The 24,871-nt window shown below is 44.5% G+C and overlaps 4 protein-coding genes and 1 long non-coding RNA gene across 7 annotated transcripts; 1 reads left to right on the top strand and 4 right to left on the bottom strand.

Moving 5' to 3' along the window:
* Positions 1–2,171: 2,171 nt before the first annotated feature.
* LOC128813074 (uncharacterized) lies at positions 2,172–4,356 on the top strand. Its single transcript, XR_008438900.1, has 3 exons — positions 2,172–2,222; positions 4,035–4,144; positions 4,289–4,356. It is a non-coding gene; the product is annotated as an uncharacterized LOC128813074 (long non-coding RNA).
* LOC128813069 (arylamine N-acetyltransferase, pineal gland isozyme NAT-10) lies at positions 2,591–17,258 on the bottom strand. 2 transcript variants are annotated; one of them, XM_053987825.1, is made up of 2 exons: positions 17,196–17,258; positions 2,591–4,773 (listed from the first exon to the last, which is right to left on the bottom strand). In XM_053987825.1, the coding sequence occupies exon 2, from the start codon at positions 4,766–4,768 to the stop codon at positions 3,896–3,898; it is 873 nt and encodes a 290-aa protein (XP_053843800.1). In that variant the 5' UTR covers positions 4,769–4,773; positions 17,196–17,258; the 3' UTR covers positions 2,591–3,895. The 2 variants fall into 2 exon arrangements, with proteins under 2 accessions (XP_053843800.1, XP_053843799.1); XM_053987824.1 differs by lacking the exon at positions 17,196–17,258 and adding an exon at positions 6,713–6,799.
* LOC128813068 (arylamine N-acetyltransferase, liver isozyme-like) lies at positions 8,572–24,188 on the bottom strand. Of its 2 annotated transcripts, none has more exons than XM_053987823.1 (2): positions 24,116–24,188; positions 8,572–9,467 (listed from the first exon to the last, which is right to left on the bottom strand). In XM_053987823.1, exon 2 carries the CDS (start codon positions 9,460–9,462, stop codon positions 8,572–8,574), a length of 891 nt encoding a protein of 296 aa, XP_053843798.1. In that variant the 5' UTR covers positions 9,463–9,467; positions 24,116–24,188. The 2 variants fall into 2 exon arrangements, with proteins under 2 accessions (XP_053843798.1, XP_053843797.1); XM_053987822.1 differs by lacking the exon at positions 24,116–24,188 and adding an exon at positions 17,196–17,277.
* On the bottom strand, positions 14,064–17,282 carry LOC128813071 (arylamine N-acetyltransferase, pineal gland isozyme NAT-3-like). The gene is made up of 2 exons (XM_053987826.1): positions 17,196–17,282; positions 14,064–15,320 (listed from the first exon to the last, which is right to left on the bottom strand). Exon 2 carries the CDS (start codon positions 15,311–15,313, stop codon positions 14,447–14,449), a length of 867 nt encoding a protein of 288 aa, XP_053843801.1. The 5' UTR covers positions 15,314–15,320; positions 17,196–17,282; the 3' UTR covers positions 14,064–14,446.
* LOC128813072 (arylamine N-acetyltransferase, pineal gland isozyme NAT-3-like) lies at positions 20,209–24,203 on the bottom strand. The gene is made up of 2 exons (XM_053987827.1): positions 24,116–24,203; positions 20,209–22,248 (listed from the first exon to the last, which is right to left on the bottom strand). Exon 2 carries the CDS (start codon positions 22,239–22,241, stop codon positions 21,381–21,383), a length of 861 nt encoding a protein of 286 aa, XP_053843802.1. The 5' UTR covers positions 22,242–22,248; positions 24,116–24,203; the 3' UTR covers positions 20,209–21,380.
* Between the last annotated feature and the right edge of the window lie 668 nt (positions 24,204–24,871).

The following is a 24,871-nucleotide window of genomic DNA, read 5'->3' as shown; positions in this document are numbered from 1 at the left end:
CTTGAACTACTCTTGACAGAGGTGTAAGCGTAGCACTGAAATATTCATAAAGCAAACCTGCGTTGATTCAGGCTTTCTTGGCTCTGACACAGACTCCAGTACATTTTATTGTGCAAGCTCCTAAGCTGTAGAACTTTCCCACTTGATCATGTTTCTAAATGAAAAGTGTTTCTTCTTTGAAAACAGAAGCAAGTTGGATAAGTAGTGTTTTTATTACAGAAAATGACTACCTGCAAACTGGTAAAGTGTTAGCAGACACCAGAAGTGTTCGTGCCTATGACCCTGAAGTGTGGTTTTAGGTGGTGCTCACTGACAGCTCACGTATGTCTGTCTGTCCCTTGTCATGTGAAGTTTGGTCCTTCCCTTTGGCAGGCTTATTTTGTAATAACTACTGGGCCTTAAAATGTGGAAGTATTGAACAACTTTTTCTTGCTGATGTTTCTCTTTTACTTCTATTTTGCTTAGTATTGGATCTTAAAAAGTCCAGGACCAGAGTCCAACTGAAGTGAGCCATCCAGTGTGAATTTAGTAATGATTGAGCTGATTAAACTTTGGTTCTTGGGGAGGGGCAGGATGTTCAGTGGTGCTGTGGAGTTTGAACCATGCTTCTTGTGCTCTGTGACTTGTTCTCTGATGAGACTCTCCATTATGCAATGCTACAACCACGGGTGGCTGTCGTTGCCATTGGGCATTGCCTGTGTGTGTAACAGGCAGCTGGGCTGAGATTCTGGGATTTCATCCAGCAGTCAGACTTTAAAAGAAATTGTTTGTCTTTCTCTTGATTGGAATACCATACTTTTAAATTGTATTTGGAATTAGATGAGTCTGGGGGCGGAGGGGGCGGTTTCTCAGCATTTGTTTTGCTTCATTTGAACAACAGTCCACAACTACAACTGCAAAATCACTTAGGCTCTCATTAAACCCTTCTCTGAGAATGCTAATAAAGCATCGTGGTAGGGAAGGATGGCAGCCATCCCACAGATCCCTACCACATGTGAATTCAAGTTTCTGTGAGAACTGATGGTTTAAGGACTGGTGGTTTGTTTTCTTTTCAGGCTGGGAGAACATCAGCTTCCACAATACTGCCTTGCTAATGGAACCCCAGCATGAGGCCTCAGGGTTTGTTTGGTTTTGTTTGGTTTTACACCATTCTCATCTCAAACCTCTGAGACATTTCAGGCCTGGCATTCACACCTCAATAACCTGCTTTCATCAGCTTTTGGGGAGCTTTAGTTAAGCTGTGAAACTGTTCCTTAGCTGTATGTGTTGACATTTCTTTGTGTGATTTCATGTTTCTCAGTGAGGACCTGCTTATAATTGTCACATCAAGATGAAAAATTAACAGATGGGAGTCAGGGAGATGGTTGGAGCCTCAATCACCAGCAGCTCTGTAGGTCTTTGGTAAGAACCAAACGATAGAAAGGGTAGCTGGGTGAGTCCCATCGCTGCAGGCCCAGTTAAATGCTGACAGGAGCCCATTAATCCCCAAGAAACCCTTGCATACCAAAAATTACCCAAACAAATTACCTGGGAGCAACAGCAGGAAAACCTTTAGGGAAGTTGGGAGGCAAAATACCCAAACAAATTACCTGGGAGCAACAGCAGGAAAACCTTTAGGGAAGTTGGGAGGCAAAATAACCACCCTGTTAATGGCTGTCCTCAAGACAAGAAAACGGCTGTGGTTGATGGCACAGAGAAATGTGGTTTGGTGAGCTGGGTAAATGAAAATCCCATCAGGTAGAATGGAGGTGATCAGTGTTTTGAAGCTTGTACCTTGTCATGATATTATTTAGAAAGGGGTAAAAACCCTTAATGGGACATTAATATGAGGGAATAACTGAACACAAATTACTGAACAAATTCCGTAATTCCATTATTAATAGAAAAGCTGTGTTCTGGCCTCAGTAAGATCTTTCAGTGTCCCCTGTCACCTCTTGCTTGGCTCTCAGTTCCTCATCCCTGTGCAACTATCTGTGTACCCAGGCCATGAGCTGCCACCACGGCCGGTCACACGAAGAGCTGGCACACACCAGAATCAGCCCAGAGCTGCTGGCTGCCAAGCCCAGCAGAGATGACTCCTGGGCCTCCTCTTCAGTGATCATCTACCTCAGCCTATGACCTCCTCATCCTACAGACCTGTAGGAACTCACCATCTCCAACACCTCTGCTGCATTTGTTCAATATTGGCCTGTTTAGTTCAAGTAACAGGTTCTAAGGAACAGGTAACAAGTGACTGGATGTCAGGAAGTGGCCTCCAGTTATGCCAGGGAAGGTTTTGATTAGATACTAGGAAAATTTTTTCACAGGATTGGAAAGGACTGGAAGACTGCCAAGGGCAGTGGTGGAGTCACCATCCCTGGAAGTGGCACCTGAGGACAGAGTTTAATGATCAACATGGTTGTGATGTTGGGCTGATTGTTGAACTTGATGATCTTAAAGGGCTTTTCCAACCTCAGTGATCCTGTGATCCTAAGAAGTTTGAGGTGGGAAGGGTGGGCCAGCAGATCAGCATGAGTGAACAGCCCTCACTTGGCAGATGGAGTGTGCAGGAGTCGGTGCTGCTGGGGACAGCTGTACCTAAAACAACTCATAATGTCTTTATTTTCCTTTTATTTATTTTCAGGTATACACTTACAGCATTTGTGAGATTAATGATCAGATGATGTCTTTGAGCAAAAAGACTGTTCAGTGGGAGGAATCAACATTTGACTGATACTCAGGCTTATTACAGACTGAGAGAAGAGTGTTTTTCAGTGTTTCTGCTATTTTTTTTGATGCATTTAAGAATGTTTCCCCTTTCTTAGTAGTTTCCTTGGCCGGGCTTTTTCAGAGAAGCATGGTAGGAGGAACAACATTTTCTGGAAAATGGGGAAACAAGATTGTGAAAAAAGAAAAGGTTTCCTTTAGATTTGGCTGGCTCCTTGGGTTGTTTTTTCACTTTGATACAGATGAACAGACACTAATGGCACTAAAGCTCCTGTGCTAAGTGGTACCCATTCAGGACAGCCATATGGACACTCATGTTTGCAAAACAAAATTAAGGGTATAGTGGGCTTAGCTTCATATACAAATATAATGCAGTCCTAAAAGTACAGAATTTCCACCCCTTTTGGGACAAAGTAAATCTAAGCCAGCTGTGACATTTAAGTACCAGTCACAGTTTATAGGATGATTATATCTCAGAAAGAAAGCTTAGTAGTTACGGCTTTAGAGCCCATCAGCCACAATAACACTGCAATATATAGAATTTTCATCACCAGAAGAATAGCTACATACCAAAAATTACTTGGGGCAGTTTACTGCAGCAGTGGCTGGAGGGATGCACATGGTGATGATTTTTATTTTGTACTATGGTTTGTCTAAGGATGATGGTGAAAGAATTATGCCTCCTAATGCTCCTTTCCAAGATGACAATGTTTTACTCACATTAAAGGAAGAGGAATGAGATGAGCTGTGAGTAGTTGGATCTTGTGAAAAATGAAGTTTTAAATGTGTACTTCATTGTCTAAATGCTCACAGATTACTTGTCTCCCTATAATAACCTTAGAAAATGTGTTGGCAGGATATCACAATTAATAATCCATACTCATGTGCCACAGGCAGTCCAAAACTCCCCAGACATATTTCTTACCCAAGCTTATAACCAGATTCAAATCAAATCCTACATTTGTGCCAAAAATTGAACAGCAGTCATCTCCCAGCAAATAATTTTACCTAACTGACTCAAGAGTCTTAAATTCCTGATTTTTCCCAAAGTGAAATTCACATTAATCTCATACTAATGTATATATCCTTCAGTCACCTGCAAAAGAATCCCATAACCTTGCAGTAGGGATTGCACAGGCAGTGGAAGCTGCTGTACACACATAGCATTACTGTAGGTTTTCCTGGCCATCTAGATTGTGTAAGATCCTTTAACATTAATGGGGACAAGTTTTCTCTCTAGGGTGATGTTAAATTTCTCTTTGAGGGTTTTTTCCACCTCTTCATCCTCAAGAGTTACAAATTCCACCAGATCCATGTTTTCCTTGTAGTTGTACGTGGTCTCAGTGAGCGTCCAGCCAATTAGCGCTCGGAATCCGTCGGTGGTCTGGAGGGTGCAGATGGACTTCTTTGTGAAGAGGGAATCTGGAGAGGTCTGGAGGTATGCGCACTGGAAGCGGAAATCTTCCACTGTCCGTGGCTCAAGGCTGAACATATAAACTTTGCGACACTCTTTTTTCTCCAGCAGATCAGAGCTGGAGAAGCTCTGATTGGGGATGTATTGTTTCCGCCTCATTTTCTCCAGGTACCAGACACCGTTTTTCTCCGTGAAGCGGAAGATGCCGGGAGCCTGGGGCTGGTCTTTCCCTGACACGAGCTCCATGGGCTGCCACATCTGGTAGGACACCCCAAAGCCTCCATCAACGATGTAGGCTTTGCCATCGATGACGACCTTTACCACGAGGTGGGTCATGAGGGTGGCGTAGGCGTTCTGGTGGGGGTTGAACACGTACGCTCCCAGGAAGCTGGTCTCATACCCCAGGCCCCTCAGCACCCAGCCCAGCAGCTGGTTGTTTTCCATGCACCAGCCACCCCGCTTCCTCTGCACAATCTTGTTGTAAACGTGCTCCAACTCCAAAGTAATTTTCTCCCTGCAGTGGATGCTGAGGTTTTCGAAGGGAACAGCACGGATGTGATGCTGGAATATATCGGTTAAGGTTTCCAAATCTTGTTTTTCAGTGGAGCCTTTATAGCCAGTTCTTGCAAAATACTCTTCAAGGTTCATCTCACCTGTAAAGGAAGGAATTGTGTTTTGGTTTCTTTATATCAGTGATTTATGACGCTGTTAAAAGCTGCCCTGGCTCTGCCAGCAAAGATTCTTTAATCTACTGAACCTCATCAGAACAGCTTTTAAAGGAAACAAGCATTCCTATCAAATGGTTCCCTGAGCAAAGAGCAGTGCACATGAGGCTTTTCTTTTGTCTTAGAGTCATCCCTCTGGCAAACAGCTGATGCCATTTCAGTTTCACGCGAGGTGGCTGCGAGATGAGGATTTGCTGTATTTGCATTGTAACAGCGGGGTTAAAAAGAAATGTAAGATCTTGCTGGGGAGTGTGTACAAGGGTTCATGAGAAATGGTCTAAAGCCACTGCTCAGTGACAGGACTGTCACTGGGGGAGGCAGTGTCATCTGCCAGTGGGAGGGAGGACACTCTGAGCCAGGATTCACATGTTCTTTTCATGAGTCTGCCACTGATGGATGTGACAGTAAATGAATCGCTCGTTCGGTACATGTTGCTTTTCCACCGCTTAGAAAAAGTTAACATGAAAAGTGAAGTGGCAAGCTTTATTCAGATAATTATAACTGAAAAAACTCTGACTTTTGAAAGAGTCACAGATCACCAAGTCTTGTGTCTGCTCAGAGTGTTGTAGAAACTAATTTTGGTGTTGGAATAATGGATCTGAATGGAGGAAAGTGAGTGGCCTAAAAGACAAGGAGCACATCTCCATTCCCTCCTGTGCCCTGTGTCTCACAGGCCACCCTGAAAATGAACAGGGGCTGCTTTACTCTCTCTCGTCCCCAACTTTCTCAAAACTCACCAATCCTTTAACTCAGCAGTGAACTATTGAATGTTTACTGCAAACTAGAATTTCTCAAGATGATTCTCAGTGGCAGATTCATGCTGTGCATATTCATGGTGTGAAGCAGCTCTACACCATTCACTGTCCCAAGTGAATGGAGAGCACCAGCAAAAACTACACATTACCTGCTACAGAGAGGAATTTAGCTTCCAGTAATATGCTTATTGTTGGAGGATATGTTCAATGTAGTATTTAAGTATAACATAAAAGTCATGGCACTTCTGATTTGCAGAATCTGAGTATATCTGATCCTATCACTCTGACTGTTAATGCTTAAATAGATCACACCAGTATAAAGCTGGTTCTCAAGTTTGTATTATTTGTAATTTCTTTCTGCAGCTCCATAATATGCTTGATCAGCAGTAGATCTGGACTGCAGGAGATGAAAGCCACTGTTCTTTTGAAATGTGAGCAGACCAGATGAAAAGGCAGGTACTGAAAAGGCTGTCCCACAAATGTGGTTATGATTTATGTAGAGAAAAACATCAGCAGAAGAATATTAAAGGTGCAAATGAAGGTGTTCATACAAAATTATTCCTTACCAGGACTATACACAGTATCAGCAATTCCACTGTTGAAAATGTTATCTTCTTTATCCTAATACATCAGCACATGGACTTCCTGGGTTGCACAACCCAGAGTCTGTAATTTTTTTAAGTTGTTTTTAAAGACCTGTAATCTTATTCCCTTAAAGCAGAATCTATTGATTATTAGACTGAACTTTTGCTTCCTTTGCACTTGCAATACTTTTAAATAAATTTAAGTATCTAAAAGCACGACTTCCAACAAGAAGTGGCAGTTCTAAATTTATATCTACTATTGTACCTAAACAAAAGAATCTATTTTATAGTGAAGTGAAGCTTCTCCTGAAGAGTGAAAGGTAGAAGAATTGAAATTGCACATCACTGTTTTGCCCTTTAACAGCCCCTGTTTAGCAGGTGATATTTTAGCTCTATATCCACACATTTTTAGAACATTTTTTCCTAGAGAATGTTGCTTACATTATTGTCCATGACCTTTACCATCATAAAGAAACCAGGGTTTTGGTATCTTTCTTTGGAGGGGTTTTTTTAAGAAAATAAACTTACCTCTTATGAGATCTCTTTTTATTTATTGAGGTATTCAGTTTCTGGGTGGTTTATTACAGGGGCAGCAGTCAGTGAAGCCAGGAGTGGATACAGATTGTGAGGGTTGTCTTTCTAAGCTCGGCTGGCCCTCGCTCCTGAATCTTAAATTCCAAGAGAGGGCAGAGTCCACCCAAAAAGAATTCACATTTTTGGACTTTGCTGATCCGTGAGCAAATTAAACTTTGTTTCTTCCTATTAGTAGATGTTTATGCCTTCCCCTAGTTAAGACCAGAATGAACTTGTTTTCTATGTAAAATAATTACAGTAGGCAGTTGCAAATGACATTGTAACTTCTCTTAATTAAATATTGTTATTTTGCAAACCAGCACTTTGCAGTGGAGGATGTTCATCTGTGCCCTGATGGGTACACTGAAGTGCCAAGGTGTTGCAGGCTGTGTGTCCCTGAGCTCCGTGGATGCACAAATGACCCTTCTTTGTCCACACAGGAACTTTTTCAAACTGTCAGCTCCTCAGCTGTGGCAGGGAGTTACTGTGGAGATGCCACACCTAATGAATGCCATGGCAAATATTTATTTGCATGAAGTAATGCATTTCTGCTCTAAAACCTGGCCTCCTGCATCCTCACAGTGTTGCAGTGCTGTTTATTTAATTCTCCCCTGGTCAAGCCTGTCTCCCCTTCATTGGATGGAGGTGGAATATCAGAGGAGGCCTCTGGGAAAGGCAAAGAGCACATCAGACTGCACCTGGGGAAGCACTTGAGTTTTAGGCACATCAGGTGCCCCATAGGTCTGTGTGGTTGACTAAAACAAGAATCAAAGTCTTTTCCTTGGCTGATGTTCTTCTGTCACCCTCTTTCATGGCATTCCTGTAGAGCACCACAGGTATCATCAGGGAAAAGGCTTCTGTGTTATGGATATCTTGTGTGAAACCACACTGGTGGCGTGTCCTCACTTCCCAGGGCTTTCTTTTGCATCCACACATTTTAAGGTAGCTTTTGTGCAGAATACTGTTTGTAACAAATACAAAGACTTTATCTATAATACTGTCATCTCCTCTTGACATCACATGAAGGCATGATCCCAGAAGTTTAGATTATAGTTTGCAAAGATTCATCTAACTTTTTTTCTAGTTTTGATACCAACAGACTGATTTTCAAGAACTGTTGAATCATCTCATCTTCTACAGATTTGATTTTGAATTCAGAGACACAGATAAATCAGACTCAGAAAAAGTGGGTACTCAAAATTAGAGAGACTTTTGGGGGGGTTTAGGTACCCTTGGATAAATATCTTACTTTAAGTCAATTTCTGAAAAGGGACAGGACTTAAGTCTTTCAACTTTTCATAAGCTAATCAGCACCAAATGGTGGCTTGTTTTGAGAAAGTCTTAACCTTTCTTTTTTCTGCAGTATTTAAAAGCCAAATTCAGCTCAACTTTACGACTGTTTAGGGAAGTGAATAATTTGTAAAAGTCACTGAGAAGCTTGGAAATAATGCCAAAAAAGGTTAGAGGTCTTTTGTGCAAAATGGTAACACAACCTCTCCTTCTGCATAATTTTGGTCTCATTTGCCACAAAATATATCTGCAATAAAATGAGTTCTTGAGAAGGTGAACAAAAAGTTAAGGAGTCAAAAACCAATTTCCATATGAGCAGAAAAGAGCTAGTAAGATGTCTTGGTTTCTAAAGAAGGAGAGGTTTAATAAAAATATGCAATCAATATATGCAGTTAATTAGCAATGTGCTAGAATTTACCAAGCTTTGTGACTAGCTCAAGTTAAAAATGTGATTATTGTAATTAATGCTAATTTTATAATTTTCCTCTTGGCTATTTAAAGATCCACCTAGCACATTGTTACAATTAGATCTTATCCACTAAATTAGGTGGCAAGCCACAAACATTTACTGGTACAAGTTTGTTCTCCAGTACTATATTGAATTTCTCTTTCAGTGTCTTCTCAACCTCTTCATCGGTAAGGGTTGTGATGTTCACCAGGTCCATGTCCTCTGTGTGGTTGTACTTCATCTCAGTGAGGGTCCATCCAACTAAGGTAAGGACCCCACTGGTGGTTTGGAGAGTGCAGATTGACTTCTTCTGAAGGATGTTATCTGGAAACACTTGGAGGTATGCATTTAGCCCCTGGAAGTCATCTATATGCCGTGGCTCGAGAGTAAATCTATATATTTTTCGGATATTCCCCAGGTCTGGAGAATGAGGGAAGTCATTCTTGCTGTGCTCAGGAATGTAATGCTTCCTTTTGACTTTCTCGAAGTACCAGGTGCCGTCGTCTTCCATGAAGTGGAAAATGCCAGGAACCTGGGGTTGGTCCTTCCCAGAAATCAGCACCAGTGGCTGCCACATCTGGTAGGCACCACCAAACCCAGCATCTACTATGTAGGACTCTCCCTTGATCACCACCTTCAGCAGGATATGGTTTATCTGAGCAGTGTATCCCTTCTCTGCTGGCTCATAGCTGTTTGCACCAAGAATACAGACGTCATACCCTAATTCTTGCAAGGCCCAGAAGAGGAGGTGGTTGGTTTCCAGGCACCATCCACCACGTTTCTTTCTCACAATCTTATTGTAAGTAGACTGCAAATCCAGTTTGATGGCCTCCCCGCAGTGCATGCTGAGGTTCTCAAAAGGAATGGTGTGGATGTGATGCTGGAAGATGGCTGTCAGGGTTTGCAAGTCTGCATCCTTATGGGGTTTGTTGTAAGATATTCTTCCAAAATACTCCTGAATGTTCATTTTGCCTGTGTGAGCAGAAAAGTAGCCAGTTACTGCTGTGCAGCTGTCAAGGGGTTCACTCCTGTTTCTGTAGCACAGGTTAACCAGCCTGCAAATGTAGCCTGGGCCATTTCATTGAGGATCTAAAAGAATTTTAAGTATTTCTTTAAAAAGAGACAGGGACAGGAGCAGGTGGCAATACTGCTTTCCCTCTCTCAGGGGCTGCCTTCAAACCAGGAGGATGTTTTTCCCATGGGAAGACACAGTACATGCCATAACAGAATCCCTGGCCACAGAGGAGGATCCCACATGACAATTTTTTTTCGAAAATCAAGAAACTACAGGTTTGCAGAAAAGCTGCCACACCATACCAGCATAAAAGTCACAGCAAGATCTTACTGTTTCTTTTACTGCACCAGATAAGCAATTCTTTCTTTATCCCACAGGTAATTCATGGATTCAGTTAACTGGGATAAACATCTCAGTGTGTCACCATTTCAGACAGGTTTCCATGTGAAGTAGATCATTGTTTTCTTAATCTCTTAAAATTCCCTGAGGAGTTTAGACAGGGCTTTGACTGTGAAAGGAAAGGACTTCAATTTTTCTAACCTAAGGATCAAAGGAATTGATCTAAAAGTACATACAAGGCAAGTTATAATCTTGTAGTTTCTTTGACCATCTTTTACAAACTAAATGCTTTTGTTTCAGATCAAATTATTGGACATATTTTCTGGTTTTCTGTCTCTGATGTGTCTCTGATCCCCTTTCATTAGCAGAAAGACACTGTCATTGGCACTGATTGTGTGGCCAAGATACAAAAGGTTCCCTGTAAGACTTTTAATTCAGTGACTCATCTTCTCTCTGCAAGGATTTCTTTTGCCCTTAGTTTAGATTTAATTTGGCTTTTTTCTATGCATGGACATTTGTTGTTCAGAACAATTCATGATCTATTAAGTGCTATGTTAATTTCCAGAAAGTCTGAGGATTTCTTGCTTCCTTCAACTTGTTGAATGTTCCCTGGGAGGATTTTCCAAAAATCTTTTGATGTGGATGAGATGGGACAAACTCCCTTCCACTGAATATTCTCAGCTTTGGTCCAACTGTTTCCCCCCAGCAGTTTGACCCCATGTTCATGCCAAAAGCTTATGAAAATCTCACCTCAAATCCATGGGTGGAAGTGCCCCCACCCGAGCAGATGAGCACATCCAATGGCGTAATCTCTAGACTTTAACCCCAATCTTGATGCCAGCAGCACAACTCACATGACTTGGTTGTATTGTTCCTGATCTGCACTAGTACCAATGTTCAGACTGGATAATGCAAACCCACAGGAAAATGTGATAGAGGATCATCCCAATAAGGGAATAAGAAATAAACATTATCACTTCAAAAGGATCCAAAGAGTCTACATGAAAAAACCAGTACTGTCTCTTTGATACTGCATTTTATTATTTTTTGCATCCCTTTTTTAGGACAAGGGCATTCATCTCTGGCAGGATCTCCTTGGAAACACTTGTAGAAAGCCATTTCCTTCCCAACACACAGCACATGTATTCACTGGCAGGCTCATCCTGTGCTCCTCTGCCTCGTTTTTCTTTCTATTCCCACCTTCAGCAATTTTACGTAGGAAGATAGAAACATCTTTACCCCATGAGAGTGTGGAACTAAATGTCTGTGACCAGCAGGAGTCCAGAGGAGTGCATCAGCCTGGTGGGTCTGACATGCTTGGAATTTGCCTTCAAGCAAAACAGATCAGCCCCTGCCCTGGGTCAGCAGCAGAAGGCCTGATGCCCCCCCTATAACCCATCTCCTGGGTCTGGGTGTCCCCATTACATGGGAAAAGCACAGGATAAAACCAGCTCCCTTCACCCAGCCATGGAGAGCCCCCATGGGGTGCTGCCAATGAGGCTTTGGGAAAATACATCGGGAAACTTCCCTGCCCATGCCTCAGTTTCCCCAGCTGCCCCTTCTCTGACCTCATCAATTTAAAATCTGCTTCAGAGACAGCCTTCTGGTGGCTGACAAAATGTGCTCTGATCTCAATGAATACTTAAAGAGATTTAAGTATAATAAAGCTGCACTACAACATCACTGACATTAGGGAGCATCCACATAAATCAGCGTTTACTCCCTCGCCTCCCTGGAGGCAGATTTTTCCTTGGCGCAGCCATTCCTGCTGTGCGAGCCCTGCGGCTGCAGCAGCGAGCAAGCCCTCTCCCGGGGGACGCTCTGCATTCCAAAACTGCATTGCCAAATATCCCGAGCCTCAGTCCGGATCTCAGCCTTGTTTGCTTCTGCCCCTGCAGCAGCTGAGCTTTGCTCAGTGTTCCTGCAGCGTCGAGGGCAGTGGGATTCAGATGTTAGTTCTGCCTGTCTGTTCACATGTCCCTCGGGATCGCGGGGTCCTTGGGTAATTAGCTGAATATTAGGATCAGTTCTTCTCAGCTAAAAATCAGGAGGGGCTTCCAAGGCTGGATCCTCATGCACATGCCTACACTGTTTGTTTGATTCCAAGTTGTGCTGTGAGTCAACAGCTGCATTTTTCATACACTCTGGCTCAAAATAGAGGGTTAGTTTAACTCTCAAACACTGGATGTTGCACTTGGAAAACGCCCTTGCAATGCTCACTCACCATCAGCCCTGGGGTTCCTGTAGTTTGTGCTTTGCTAATACTCCTGCAGTGCTGTGCACAGGGTGTGCAGACTCACAGGGGTGGGCTTTCCCAGAGGGGCTGACCCAAAGCTGCAGCATGAAGTTAAAGATCAGGCATGCAGAGCTTACCTCGCAGGCAGTCAGCTCAGGCTTTCCACTCTGGGCTGTTCCAAAGTTCCCAGGAAGAGCTGCACTGGCAACTGCTGCTCTTAAAGGTCCAGGCTGCTTTAGTGCCTGTCAGGGACAGCCTTATCCTCCAGCAGAGCAGACAAAGAGGGGACAGAGTTTCTTCTTTAAGAGCAGTTTCAATATTTGATATTGCTTTATTTGTATTGGCATATGTGTGGAAATCCCTGTCGTGCAATTTGTTGTGTTAGGTGCTGCACAGAGAGCCTGGAAATGCTCCAGTCCCCAAACTGCTTTTAATATTGAGGAGATTTTAACCTTCCACGTCACTGAATGACAGCTGAAGCCCTCCAGGAGTGCAAAGCATGGGTACCATCACCATCAGCAACTTCTGTCAGTGGTTGTAACCTATAAACCCATCCTCAACCCTGCAGGTCACCCAGGGGCTTCAGTGTCTGGGGCACCTTGCTGGTGCTCCCATGCTAAAGCAGCAAAGCACTTGTGCAAAAAGGATGCAGATTTTACATTGTTGACACTGATGTGCTCTGGACCCCTGTGGGAAGTGACTTATGGTAGAGAGAGAGTAATCCAGGACAGGAAGTCACTGATGTATTGGTGGGCATGGCAGCTGTTGAACTAATCACACCACACCGAGCTATTCCTCGTGGCTGACACCAGCCCTGCCAAGCAACAAGGGCAGATTTGCCAAGTCAAGGTCAGATTTGCCAAGTCAAGCAGTTCCCTAAATTCCCCTGGGTTCAAAGAGAAGCCCTGTCCTTCGAAAGGGAAGATGCTGCTCCCAGAGAACTCTGAGCTCCCTGAAGCTGCTGTGCCTTTAAGTATTTGCCTCCAAAATTAGTGATAAGGAAAAAGCAAACTAGTGCAATCTGAAATGAAAGCCACTTTTCTTTTCTTTCTTTTTTATTCTCCCAACAGCAAGTTTCCCTGTATTGCTCAGCAGTGCCTTGTGCCCCTGTGGTGAGCAGGAGGCAGGAGCACTGAGCTGTGCCCTGCAGGGGCAGGGCTGGGCACATGCTCCAGATGAGTCAGCAGAAGGAAAAGTGCCTTTCCCTGTTCCTGCCCTCCACACGCCACATCTCAGGGCAATGGACATAACGCCCTATTCTGATCCTAAAGGTCTGGGGTTTTATAGCTCTGGACTCGTTCCCCAAGCCTATGGACCAGCACAAAGTGCAGGAAACACCCTGACACAGGGAGAGAGGAGTGGGCACAGCCCTTTTCAGGAGTTTCCTATGCTTGTTCCCACAAAGGATGGAAATTCTTGGCTGTGTCTGCATCTTCTCCTGCTCCACAGCTTTGCACAACCTGCCTGGACTTTCACCTCTATCCCAATGCTTTGTCCCTGCTGTCCCGCTCAGTTTAGCTCCTTTTGCTCTCCTTCTAATTCAGGGGCCACAGAAAAACACAGATTAAAAACAAGCCAGATCCTGGGACAATCCTGATCATTTCTGTTGCAATCTGCTGGTCCACACCCGTAAGAAGCCTCTCCTTCTTTTACAGCCACATTTCAATTTCTCATAGGACGGGAGGGCCTCATGTGCTATAAAGAACTATTGCACCCCTGCAGCCAAGCACATGTGAGTGCATTTGCCTCTGAGAAGACAGGGGTTTCAGGAGCTTCCTGTGTCTCTGAGAAATATGTTCTGAACATGCAGAATAGCAGCTTTTATCAAATCTAAACTGCTAGTTCTAGAAAGCTGTACATGCTATACAACAAGGGAAAAAGGTTCATTGAGTTATTGTCTTTTAAAAAGCCTTAGCTGGAAAATATTAGCACATACAAATAATCAGGACAACTTCAGTGATTAATGACATTTATTTTTTTACTATGGGAATACATGCTGTAATTTAAGGGGGAAAAAATCTGAAGACATTCAGCTCCATCATTCTGCCCTCTACACTGAGTGTGTTCAGAAAAGCTTTTAAGAGTTGAAAACTGTAGGGAATGGGCTGAGTCTGCCACCCACTAAGCACAAACAGAAGGGTAATGATTTGATTGAGCTGGGCAGAGAGTATTGGTGCCCAACCTAAAAAGAAATGCAGGAATAGTTGTGTGAACCCCTTTGTTTTCCAGATTCAGGATAGTATGTTCTGCCTTACACTGGCATAGTTGGAAGGAGAAAGATTAACCTTTAGATGCTTGCCAGAAAGAGAGGGAAGAATTGCCTGTAATGCCACTGAACTGAATTGTAATTCAGGCAGTGAGTTAGAAGAACCTGGGGGTATCAACAGGTACAAATTTCTTGTCAAGTATTATACTGAATTTCTCCTTCAGTGTTTTCTCTATTTCTTCATCTGCAAGGATTCTGATTTCCACAAGATCCATATTGTCCCTATAATTGTACTTTATCTCAGTGAGTTTCCACCCCACCAGTTCCCGGATGCCGTCAGCAGTCTGCAGACTGCACATGGACTTCAAAACAAACTTTGAGTCAGGTGCTGTCTGCAGGTGGGCATTGCAGCCCATGAACTCCTCAATGTCTCGTGGCTGAAGGGTAAAGAGGTAAATCCGACGGCAAACTTCATTTTCCACATCTGGGGAAGTCGAGGTGCTTGGGTTCACAACCCACTGCTTCCTTTTCACTTTCTCAAAGTACCAGGTCCCATTTTCCTCCTGAAAACGAAAGATCCCAGGAGTCTGAGGCTGATCTGTCCCTGAAATCAGCTCCATTGGCTGCCACATCTGATAGGCCATCCCAAATCCCCCATCCATAATGTAGGATTTGCCATCAAGCTCCACTTGTAGCAGCAGATGATTGATTTCATCTGGATAGGCATCGCGCTCTGGGACATAAACTTTTGCTCCCAGAAGGGTGATGTTGTAGCCAAGAGTTTTCAGCACCCAAGACAGAAGGTAGTTGTTTTCCATGCACCAGCCCCCACGTTTGTTCCTCACTATCTTGTTGTAGATCACTTCCAGGTCCAGCTCAATTCTTTCTCCACAGTGGATGCTGAGGTTTTCATAAGGGACAGCTTGGATGTGGTGCTGGAATATATCTGACAAGGTAGCCAGGTCTGGCTTATTGTGGGAGCCCTGGTAAGAAATTCTGGCAAAATACTCCTTGATGTCCATGCTGCCTCTGAGAGAAGGGTAGGAAATATAATAGCCTGTGTCAGAAGTGGTGGAAGGTTCTTCCCCATCCCTTATAATGGGGTGCTCAGAAGAGGAGCAGGATTTGACTGCTATCTGTATCAAAGGCAGCTGAGTAATAGTACTGAGAGAAGCCAATGGGACACTGCTGATGAGCACAAATGTTATTTTTATTTGCCTCTTTTACAGCTGTGACGAGAGGCTCCAGCTGTGCTTAGCACATTTCAGCAGAGGTTCTGCCCAGCAAATATACAAACCTCTGTCGGAAGGAACAAAAGCAGCAGCAGCAGCAATGTTTCCCTTCTAGAAATTATAGGAACTGAGACTCTCCAGATCTGAACTGTTTTGCTCCTGGTTTGACTCAGCACAGCAGAAGCAGAAAACAAACCCTCCCACTCTTGCAGTGTGATCCAGAGCCTCTTCTGCAACCAAATCTGAAGCAAATCTGTCCTGCCATGGTGTTTCAGTCATTATTTAGGCAGCCAGGCACGAGCTGGTCTCACCTGCTCCTGCTCTCTGTGCCAGCGGTAGCAGATGTGACCTGGAGTGCAGAAGGGTTTTTTAGGGCAGAAAAGGCTCTGGGAGGGTTTTTGCTGCATCTGCTGTGAGCTGCCTCCCCACAGCACAGCTCAGCTCCCCAGTCCTGCTAATCACAGCCCTTCTCCAGCAACAGGAGGAAACCAAGCTTTGGGCCTAAACCACAAAGTTCAGAAGCCCCACATTTTCTGAGATCATCTTTTGGGATGCAGTTGCTCCTTCTCTTCACGGTCTTCCCACGGGTGAGTGGCTGCCCGTGGGTGAGGGAGCAGACATTGCCCTCCTCTGGGATGGCTGAGGGCTCAGTGCAAGGCTATTTCACAAACTCAGGGGTGGAAAGCAGCCCGAGCCTTCCCAGCCCTGGATGGAAGGAATGGGATTTTGATGGAGCCAAGCACTTTTGTTGTTTCTCTCCAGGCACTGCTAAATTGCAGACATCTGTAAATATGGAGCAATGTTCTTTCCATTATTGACCCAAGCGGTCCAAAAATGCTCTCAAGTTCCTGTATGCAACTCCCAAAGTAAAATCAAAAGAAAAATATCCAACTGTTCAACAGGATTATATTCCCAATCTGATGAACAATGGCAAACCCAAAATTGTATGGGGATTTTGGGAAGGTACATTTCGTATATAAACAAAACAGAGAAAATGAAACATTCCTATTTGTGCAATATCCTGGCAGAAGCAGAGGGTGCCATGGTCTGGGTCCCCACATAACCTTTAGGATAGAGGCTTTACAGAACTCAGACTATTGATCATGGCCACCACCACTGTGTCTCAAGATCCGAGCAGGCCTGAGTGATCCACGATGGGGTTAAGAGCATCAGAGTCAGGAGCTTCTCTTTGTTCAGCTTTTGGCTATTCCCAGGATTTTCCCAGAACTACAGTTCTATTCATTTCTGAAAACTTGGCACAAGCTTAGTTCTTCTTGTGTGAATTTTAAACCAGCATCCCAGTTAAACCAGTTTTTCCTTTTTTTCCCCCGTCCTTTCCCTCTGCCACAGCAAGCAGAACATGGGCAGTAACTTTTTACTTACAGGGAAAATCTTGGTGTGGGTTTGTCTGTCTGTCCATCTCTTGAGGGCACTTACAGGGCTGTTTTTATGGGGGTTGCTGAAATGAGGCAGATGGCACAAATGCCTGACTTGCTTGAGGCTCACAACTGAGTAAATAAAGCAACGTATCCACAACACCGAGCAGCTGAGCTCCCTGCTCTGCCCTTACACCATTTCTGCTGTGTTTTGTTCCCAGACCGATTTAACTTCCTGCTTAGAGAGCGCTCAGCTACCAAGATCTGGGGGTTCAGAAAAAGGGAAAAAGGCTTACCTGGAAAATCAGTTCCAGTGCCAGAGTGCCTCTGGGGCTTGGGGGTGTTCTAGGCTATGGCAAGTGGCATAGCTGGTTTTCCTATACTTAGCACAGACAGGGCTAGAGGACTGCTCTCCAGCTGCTCTTCAGGAGAATGTCTTTTCCCTCAACTTGCTTTCACCCGCCTCTGTCAGTGTGCAATAGTGAAAAAAAAAAAAAAAAACCAACCCGGAAGGGTGGTGCATGAGAAGTGGAGTGAGCCAGCAAAGCCAGCAGCAGGGTGCTATAGATACATATTACAATATTGTTTTTTTGCAAATATTAAATGGATTTTATATGTGTAGTGTTAAAGTAACTTTGCTACAAAGATATAGGTTTTTATTTCTGATGTTAATTAAGTTTAGAACATTGTAGTGAAATAGCTGATATAAGTATGCTTGTGTTAAAATGCCTGCTTGGATGGGATAACATCCAATGAACATATGATGAGGGCACCTGCTACAGATATGCCAACTATCAGCACTCATCATCTGAAGACAGTGTGGCCCAAAACCCAAAAACTGGAGGTGATAATAGGAACAGAGTAAAAGCACAGCCGAGGAATACGCATGCTCTAAAAAGGCGGGCCCAAGGAGGAGCCATGCTAAACAGTTCTTGGAACACATAAACTAGTTTGGGGAAAAAGCTTACTGTGCATAATTGTTTATGAATTTGTAACAGGACAATGCAATAGAATGGTATATAAAGGGTGTTTTCAAACTAGCTGGTGAGCTCCTGGCTGAGTACCAAGATACACCTGACTGTAACAACCTTTGCTCTGTGGTCTTTGTCTCCTATTGTCTTATTGAACTTTTAAATTTTTACATGAGAGTGAACCGTGTTTTCACAAGTGTAAACTTGGCTGTTGTTAGAGCAGAGGCTGCTTCACATTTCCACTGGTTTGATGCTGTCTGCAGGGGCCTGTTCAGGCTGTCACCAAAATGTTTCTGTTTCAGCTGCTTGCTGCATGTGCTCGGGTGATGCAGTTTTTTACTCCCAGTCATTAGATTACTGTTTGCTTGGAAATGTGGGGAAGGAAAGCTTGCAGGCACTCAGTCCCAGAAAGTTTTTGCACTGTTTCTGAAGAACAGCAAGATTTCAGCACAGGGGTGGGCTTTCCCAGAGGAGCTGAACCAACGCTGCAGCATGAAGTTAAAGATCAGGCATGCAGAGCTTACCTCGCAGGCAGTCAGCTCAGGCTTTCCACTCTGGGCTGTTCCAAAGTTCCCAGGAAGAGCTGCACTGGCAACTGCTGCTCTTAAAGGTCCAGGCTGCCTTTTAGTGCCTGTCAGGGACAGCCTTATCCTCCAGCAGAGCAGACAAAGAGGGGACAGAGTTTCTTCTTTAATAGCAGTTTCAATATTTGATATTGCTTTATTTGTATTGGCATATGTGTGGAAATCACTGTCGTGCAATTTGTTGTGTTAGGTGCTGCACGGAGAGCCTGGAAATGCTCCAGTCCCCAAACTGCTTTTAATATTGAGGAGATTTTAACCTTCCACGTCACTGAATGACAGCTGAAGCCCTCCAGGAGTGCAAAGCATGGGTACCATCACCATCAGCAACTTCTGTCAGTGGTTGTAACCTATAAACCCATCCTCAACCCTGCAGGTCACCCAGGGGCTTCAGTGTCTGGGGCACCTTGCTGGTGCTCCCATGCTAAAGCAGCAAAGCACTTGTGCAAAAATGATGCAGATTTTACATTGTTGACACTGATGTGCTCTGGATCCCTGTGGGAAGTGACTTATGGTAGAGAGAGAATAATCCAGGACAGGAAGTCACTGATGTATTGGTGGGCATGGCAGCTGTTGAACTAATCACACCACACCGAGCTATTCCTCGTGGCTGACACCAGCCCTGCCAAGCAACAAGGGCAGATTTGCCAAGTCAAGGTCAGATTTGCCAAGTCAAGCAGTTCCCTAAATTCCCCTGGGTTCAAAGAGAAGCCCTGTCCTTCGAAAGGGAAGATGCTGCTCCCAGAGAACTCTGAGCTCCCTGAAGCTGCTGTGCCTTTAAGTATTTGCCTCCAAAATTAGTGATAAGGAAAAAGCAAACTAGTGCAATCTGAAATGAAAGCCACTTTTCTTTTCTTTCTTTTTTATTCTCCCAACAGCAAGTTTCCCTGTGTTGCTCAGCAGTGCCCTGTGCCTCTGTGGTGAGCAAGAGGCAGGAGCACTGAGCTGTGCCCTGCAGGGGCAGGGCTGGGCACATGCTCCAGATGAGTCAGCAGAAGGAAAAGTGCCTTTCCCTGTTCCTGCCCTCCACACGCCACATCTCAGGGCAATGGACATAACGCCCTATTCTGATCCTAAAGGTCTGGGGTTTTATAGCTCTGGACTCGTTCCCCAAGCCTATGGACCAGCACAAAGTGCAGGAAATACCCTGACACAGGGAGAGAGGAGTGGGCACAGCCCTTTTCAGGAGTTTCCTATGCTTGTTCCCACAAAGGATGGAAATTCTTGGCTGTGTCTGCATCTTCTCCTGCTCCACAGCTTTGCACAACCTGCCTGGACTTTCACCTCTATCCCAATGCTTTGTCCCTGCTGTCCCGCTCAGTTTAGCTCCTTTTGCTCTCCTTCTAATTCAGGGGCCACAGAAAAACACAGATTAAAAACAAGCCAGATCCTGGGACAATCCTGATCATTTCTGTTGCAATCTGCTGGTCCACACCCGTAAGAAGCCTCTCCTTCTTTTACAGCCACATTTCATTTTCTCATAGGACGGGAGGGCCTCATGTGCTATAAAGAACTATTGCACCCCTGCAGCCAAGCACATGTGAGTGCATTTGCCTCTGAGAAGACAGGGGTTTCAGGAGCTTCCTGTGTCTCTGAGAAATATGTTCTGAACATGCAGAATAGCTTTTATCAAATCTAAACTGCTAGTTCTAGAAAGCTGTACATGCTATACAACAAGGGAAAAAGGTTCATTGAGTTATTGTCTTTTTAAAAGCCTTAGCTGGAAAATATTAGCATGTACAAATAATCAGGACAACTTCAGTGATTAATGACATTTATTTTTTACTAAGGGAATACATGCTGTAATTTAAGGGGGAAAAAATCTGAATCATTCTAGTTCACAGCGCTTGATTTTTTTATTTAATTGTAATTCACTAATATCATTTGCTTAATTTTAACTACATAGTTGTAATGCTTCCAAGATTTGTACATAAAGGGCAAAGGGGTCACATTTTAGTTGTGAAATTTTAGTTGTTAGGTATGTGATTAAGACTCATCGTTTCTCCTCATATCAATGTAATTAGTATCACTGCAAACACATCCTCAGTAGAACAGATATGTTTCACAAAAAGAATTCTGTGCATGTGTGTGGGTTCAGCTGTAATAATTAGCGTGCAATAGCACCCAGAGTAGAGTCTGAGGAGAGGAACGTGTATTCCCAGCAGTCTGCTACTGAATGTGAGCAAGCCAAATGCTCAGGAGATGCTTTCAGTTCAAAGAAATGCTGCTCTTTGGTTATGTCACTGAGAGAACAGGAGCTGTACAAAGTCTGAAACGACACAGAATTGTCACTGACATTTCTTATCATCAGTTCTAAGTCATAAAGAACCTTTCCTCAAGTACTCACATGGTGAGTTTGCACAGATGTGGGATGGCCTGAGTGCCATGGGAGAGGGTGTTGTGGATGTGAGAGCAATAAGAACAGGCTTATGGCTTTATTGGAGAAACTCATCAAAGGATTGTTTTGTGGTTGTTTTTTTTTTTTTTTTTTTGTCTGTTACACTTCCAAAATAATATAGTATTCATTTAAGAGTCAGGAATGATTTTCCCAAGGTGGCAGCATCAGGTAATAAAGACAAAGACATACAGCTCCATCTTTCTGCCCTCTACACTGAGTGTGTTCAGAAAAGCTTTTAAGAGTTGAAAACTGTAGGGAATGGGCTGAGTCTGCCACCCACTAAGCACAAACAGAAGGGTAATGATTTGATTGAGCTGGGCAGAGAGTATTGGTGCCCAACCTAAAAAGAAATGCAGGAATAGTTGTGTGAACCCCTTTGTTTTCCAGATTCAGGATAGTATGTTCTGCCTTACACTGGCATAGTTGGAAGGAGAAAGATTAACCTTTAGATGCTTGTCAGAAAGAGAGGGAAGAATTGCCTGTAATGCCACTGAACTGAATTGTAATTCAGGCAGTGAGTTAGAACAGAGATCACTTGCTCAAATTGACAGGTACAAATTCCTTATCTAGTTTTATACTGAATTTCTCCTTCAGTGTTTTCTCTATTTCTTCATCTGCAAGGATTCTGATTTCCACAAGATCCATATTGTCCCTATAATTGTACTTTATCTCAGTGAGTTTCCACCCCACCAGTGCCCGGACACCATCGGCGGTCTGCAGGCTGCAGATGGACTTGGTCACAAAGAGCGAGTCAGGTGCTGTCTGCAGGTGGGCATTGCAGCCCATGAACTCCTCAATGTCTCGTGGCTGAAGGGTAAAGAGGTAAACCCGACAGCAAACCTCATTTTCCACATCTGGGGAAGTCGAGGTGCTTGGGTTCACAACCCACTGCTTCCTTTTCACTTTCTCAAGGTACCAGGTCCCATTTTCTTCCTGAAAACGAAAGATCCCAGGAGTCTGAGGCTGATCTGTCCCTGAAATCAGCTCCATTGGCTGCCACAGCTGGTAGGCCATCCCAAATCCCCCATCCACAATGTAGGATTTGTCATCAAGCTCCACTTGTAGCAGCAGATGATCGATTTCATCTGAATAGGCATCGCGCTCTGGGACATAAACTTTTGCTCCCAGAAGGGTGATGTTGTAGCCAAGAGTTTTCAGCACCCAAGACAGAAGGTAGTTGTTTTCCATGCACCAGCCCCCACGTTTGTTCCTCACTATTTTGTTGTAGGTTGCTTCCAGGTCCAGCTCAATTCTTTCTCCACAGTGGATGCTGAGGTTTTCAAAAGGGACAGCTTGGATGTGGTGCTGGAATATATCTGACAAGGTAGCCAGGTCTGGCTTATTGTGGGAGCCCTGGTAAGAAATTCTGGCAAAATACTCCTTGATGTCCATGCTGCCTCTGAGAGAAGGGTAGGAAATATAATAGCCTGTGTCAGAAGTGGTGGAAGGTTCTTCCCCATCCCTTATAATGGGGTGCTCAGAAGAGGAGCAGGATTTGACTGCTATCTGTATCAAAGGCAGCTGAGTAATAGTACTGAGAGAAGCCAATGGGACACTGCTGATGAGCACAAATGTTATTTTTATTTGCCTCTTTTACAGCTGTGATGAGAGGCTCCAGCTGTGCTTAGCACATTTCAGCAGAGGTTCTGCCCAGCAAATATACAAACCTCTGTAGGAAGGAACAAAAGCAGCAGCAGCAGCAATGTTTCCCTTCTAGAAATTATAGGAACTGAGACTCTCCAGATCTGAACTGTTTTGCTCCTGGTTTGACTCAGCACAGCAGAAGCAGAAAACAAACCCTCCCACTCTTGCAATGTGATCCTGAGCCTCTTCTGCAACTAAATCTGAAGCAAATCTGTCCTGCCATGGTGTTTCAGTCATTATTTAGGCAGCCAGGCACGAGCTGGTCTCACCTGCTCCTGCTCTCTGTGCCAGCGGTAGCAGATGTGACCTGGAGTGCAGAAGGGTTTTTTAGGGCAGAAAAGGCTCTGGGAGGGTTTTTGCTGCATCTGCTGTGAGCTGCCTCCCCACAGCACAGCTCAGCTCCCCAGTCCTGCTAATCACAGCCCTTCTCCAGCAACAGGAGGAAACCAAGCTTTGGGCCTAAACCACAAAGTTCAGAAGCCCCACATTTTCTGAGATCATCTTTTGGGATGCAGTTGCTCCTTCTCTTCACGGTCTTCCCACGGGTGAGTGGCTGCCCGTGGGTGAGGGAGCAGACATTGCCCTCCTCTGGGATGGCTGAGGGCTCAGTGCAAGGCTATTTCACAAACTCAGGGGTGGAAAGCAGCCCGAGCCTTCCCAGCCCTGGATGGAAGGAATGGGATTTTGATGGAGCCAAGCACTTTTGTTGTTTCTCCCCAGGCACTGCTAAATTGCAGACATCTGTAAATATGGAGCAATGTTCTTCCCATTATTGACCCAAGGGGTCCAAAAATGCTCTCAAGTTCCTGTATGCAACTCCCAAAGTAAAATCAAAAGAAAAATATCCAACTGTTCAACAGGATTATATTCCCAATCTGATGAACAATGGCAAACCCAAAATTGTATGGGGATTTTGGGAAGGTACATTTCGTATATAAACAAAACAGAGAAAATGAAACATTCCCATTTGTGTAATATCCTGGCAGAAGCAGAGGGTGCCATGGTCTGGGTCCCCACATAACCTTTAGGATAGAGGCTTTACAGAACTCAGACTATTGATCATGGCCACCACCACTGTGTCTCAAGATCCGAGCAGGCCTGAGTGATCCACGATGGGGTTAAGAGCATCAGAGTCAGGAGCTTCTCTTTGTTCAGCTTTTGGCTATTCCCAGGATTTTCCCAGAACTACAGTTCTATTCATTTCTGAAAACTTGGCACAAGCTTAGTTCTTCTTGTGTGAATTTTAAACCAGCATCCCAGTTAAACCAGTTTTTCTTTTTTTTCCCCCGTCCTTTCCCTCTGCCACAGCAAGCAGAACATGGGCAGTAACTTTTTACTTACAGGGAAAATCTTGGTGTGGGTTTGTCTGTCTGTCCATCTCTTGAGGGCGCTTACAGGGCTGTTTTTATGGGGGTTGCTGAAATGAGGCATTTGGCACAAATGCCCGACTTGCTTGAGGCTCACAACTGAGTAAATAAAGCAGCGTATCCACAACACCGAGCAGCTGAGCTCCCTGCTCTGCCCTTACACCATTTCTGCTGTGTTTTGTTCCCAGACCGATTTAACTTCCTGCTTAGAGAGCGCTCAGCTACCAAGATCTGGGGGTTCAGAAAAAGGCTTACCTGGAAAATCAGTTCCAGTGCCAGAGTGCCTCCGGGACTTGGGGGTGTTCTGGGCTACAGCAAGTGGCGTGGCTGTCCTCTGCTTAGCTCAGGCAGGCAGACAGGGCTGGAGGACTGCTCCCCAGCTGCTCTTCAGGGGAATGGCCTTTCCCTCAGCTTGCTTTCACCCGCCTCTTTCAGATTGCAAAATCTAAAAGAAAAAAAAAAAAAAAAGACAAACCCCAAAGGGTGGAGCAAGAGAGAGGGAGTGAGCCAGCAGGGCCAGCAGCAGTGGAAACCTGGCTGTTGTTAGAGCAGAGGCTGCTTCACATTTTCACTGGTTTGATGCTGTCTGCAGGGGCCTGTTCAGGCTGTCACCAAAATGTTTTTCTTTCAGTTGCTTGCTGCATGTGCTCCGGTGATGCAGTTTTTTACTCCCAGTCATTAGATTACTGTTTGCTTGGAAATGTGGGGAAGGAAAGCTTGCATGCACTCAGTCCCAGAAAGTTTTTGCACTGTTTCTGAAGAACAGCAAGATTTCAGCACAGCAACCTGCACCTGCAACCTGCTTAGCCCAGTCTGCAGCACAGGAACTTCAGTGCTGCCTTTGCTTCCTTTGCTCTCTGTGATTTCCATGTGGTTTTCATTACAGCAAATGTCATAGAATGTAAGAAAGCACTGGGCCAGCAATGTGTCTCCTTTGGTCTTTGCCCACAGGAATGATCTGCAGATGTTGTTGATGGTGAAGATGCTCTTGGCACAGTGATGACTACAAAG

The sequence above is a fragment of the Vidua macroura genome, chromosome 11 (assembly GCF_024509145.1).
Source record: "Vidua macroura isolate BioBank_ID:100142 chromosome 11, ASM2450914v1, whole genome shotgun sequence".
NCBI lineage: Eukaryota > Metazoa > Chordata > Aves > Passeriformes > Viduidae > Vidua > Vidua macroura.
The sequence above is the reverse complement of the archived record's forward strand: the minus strand, read 5'-3'. Positions and strand labels throughout refer to the sequence as shown.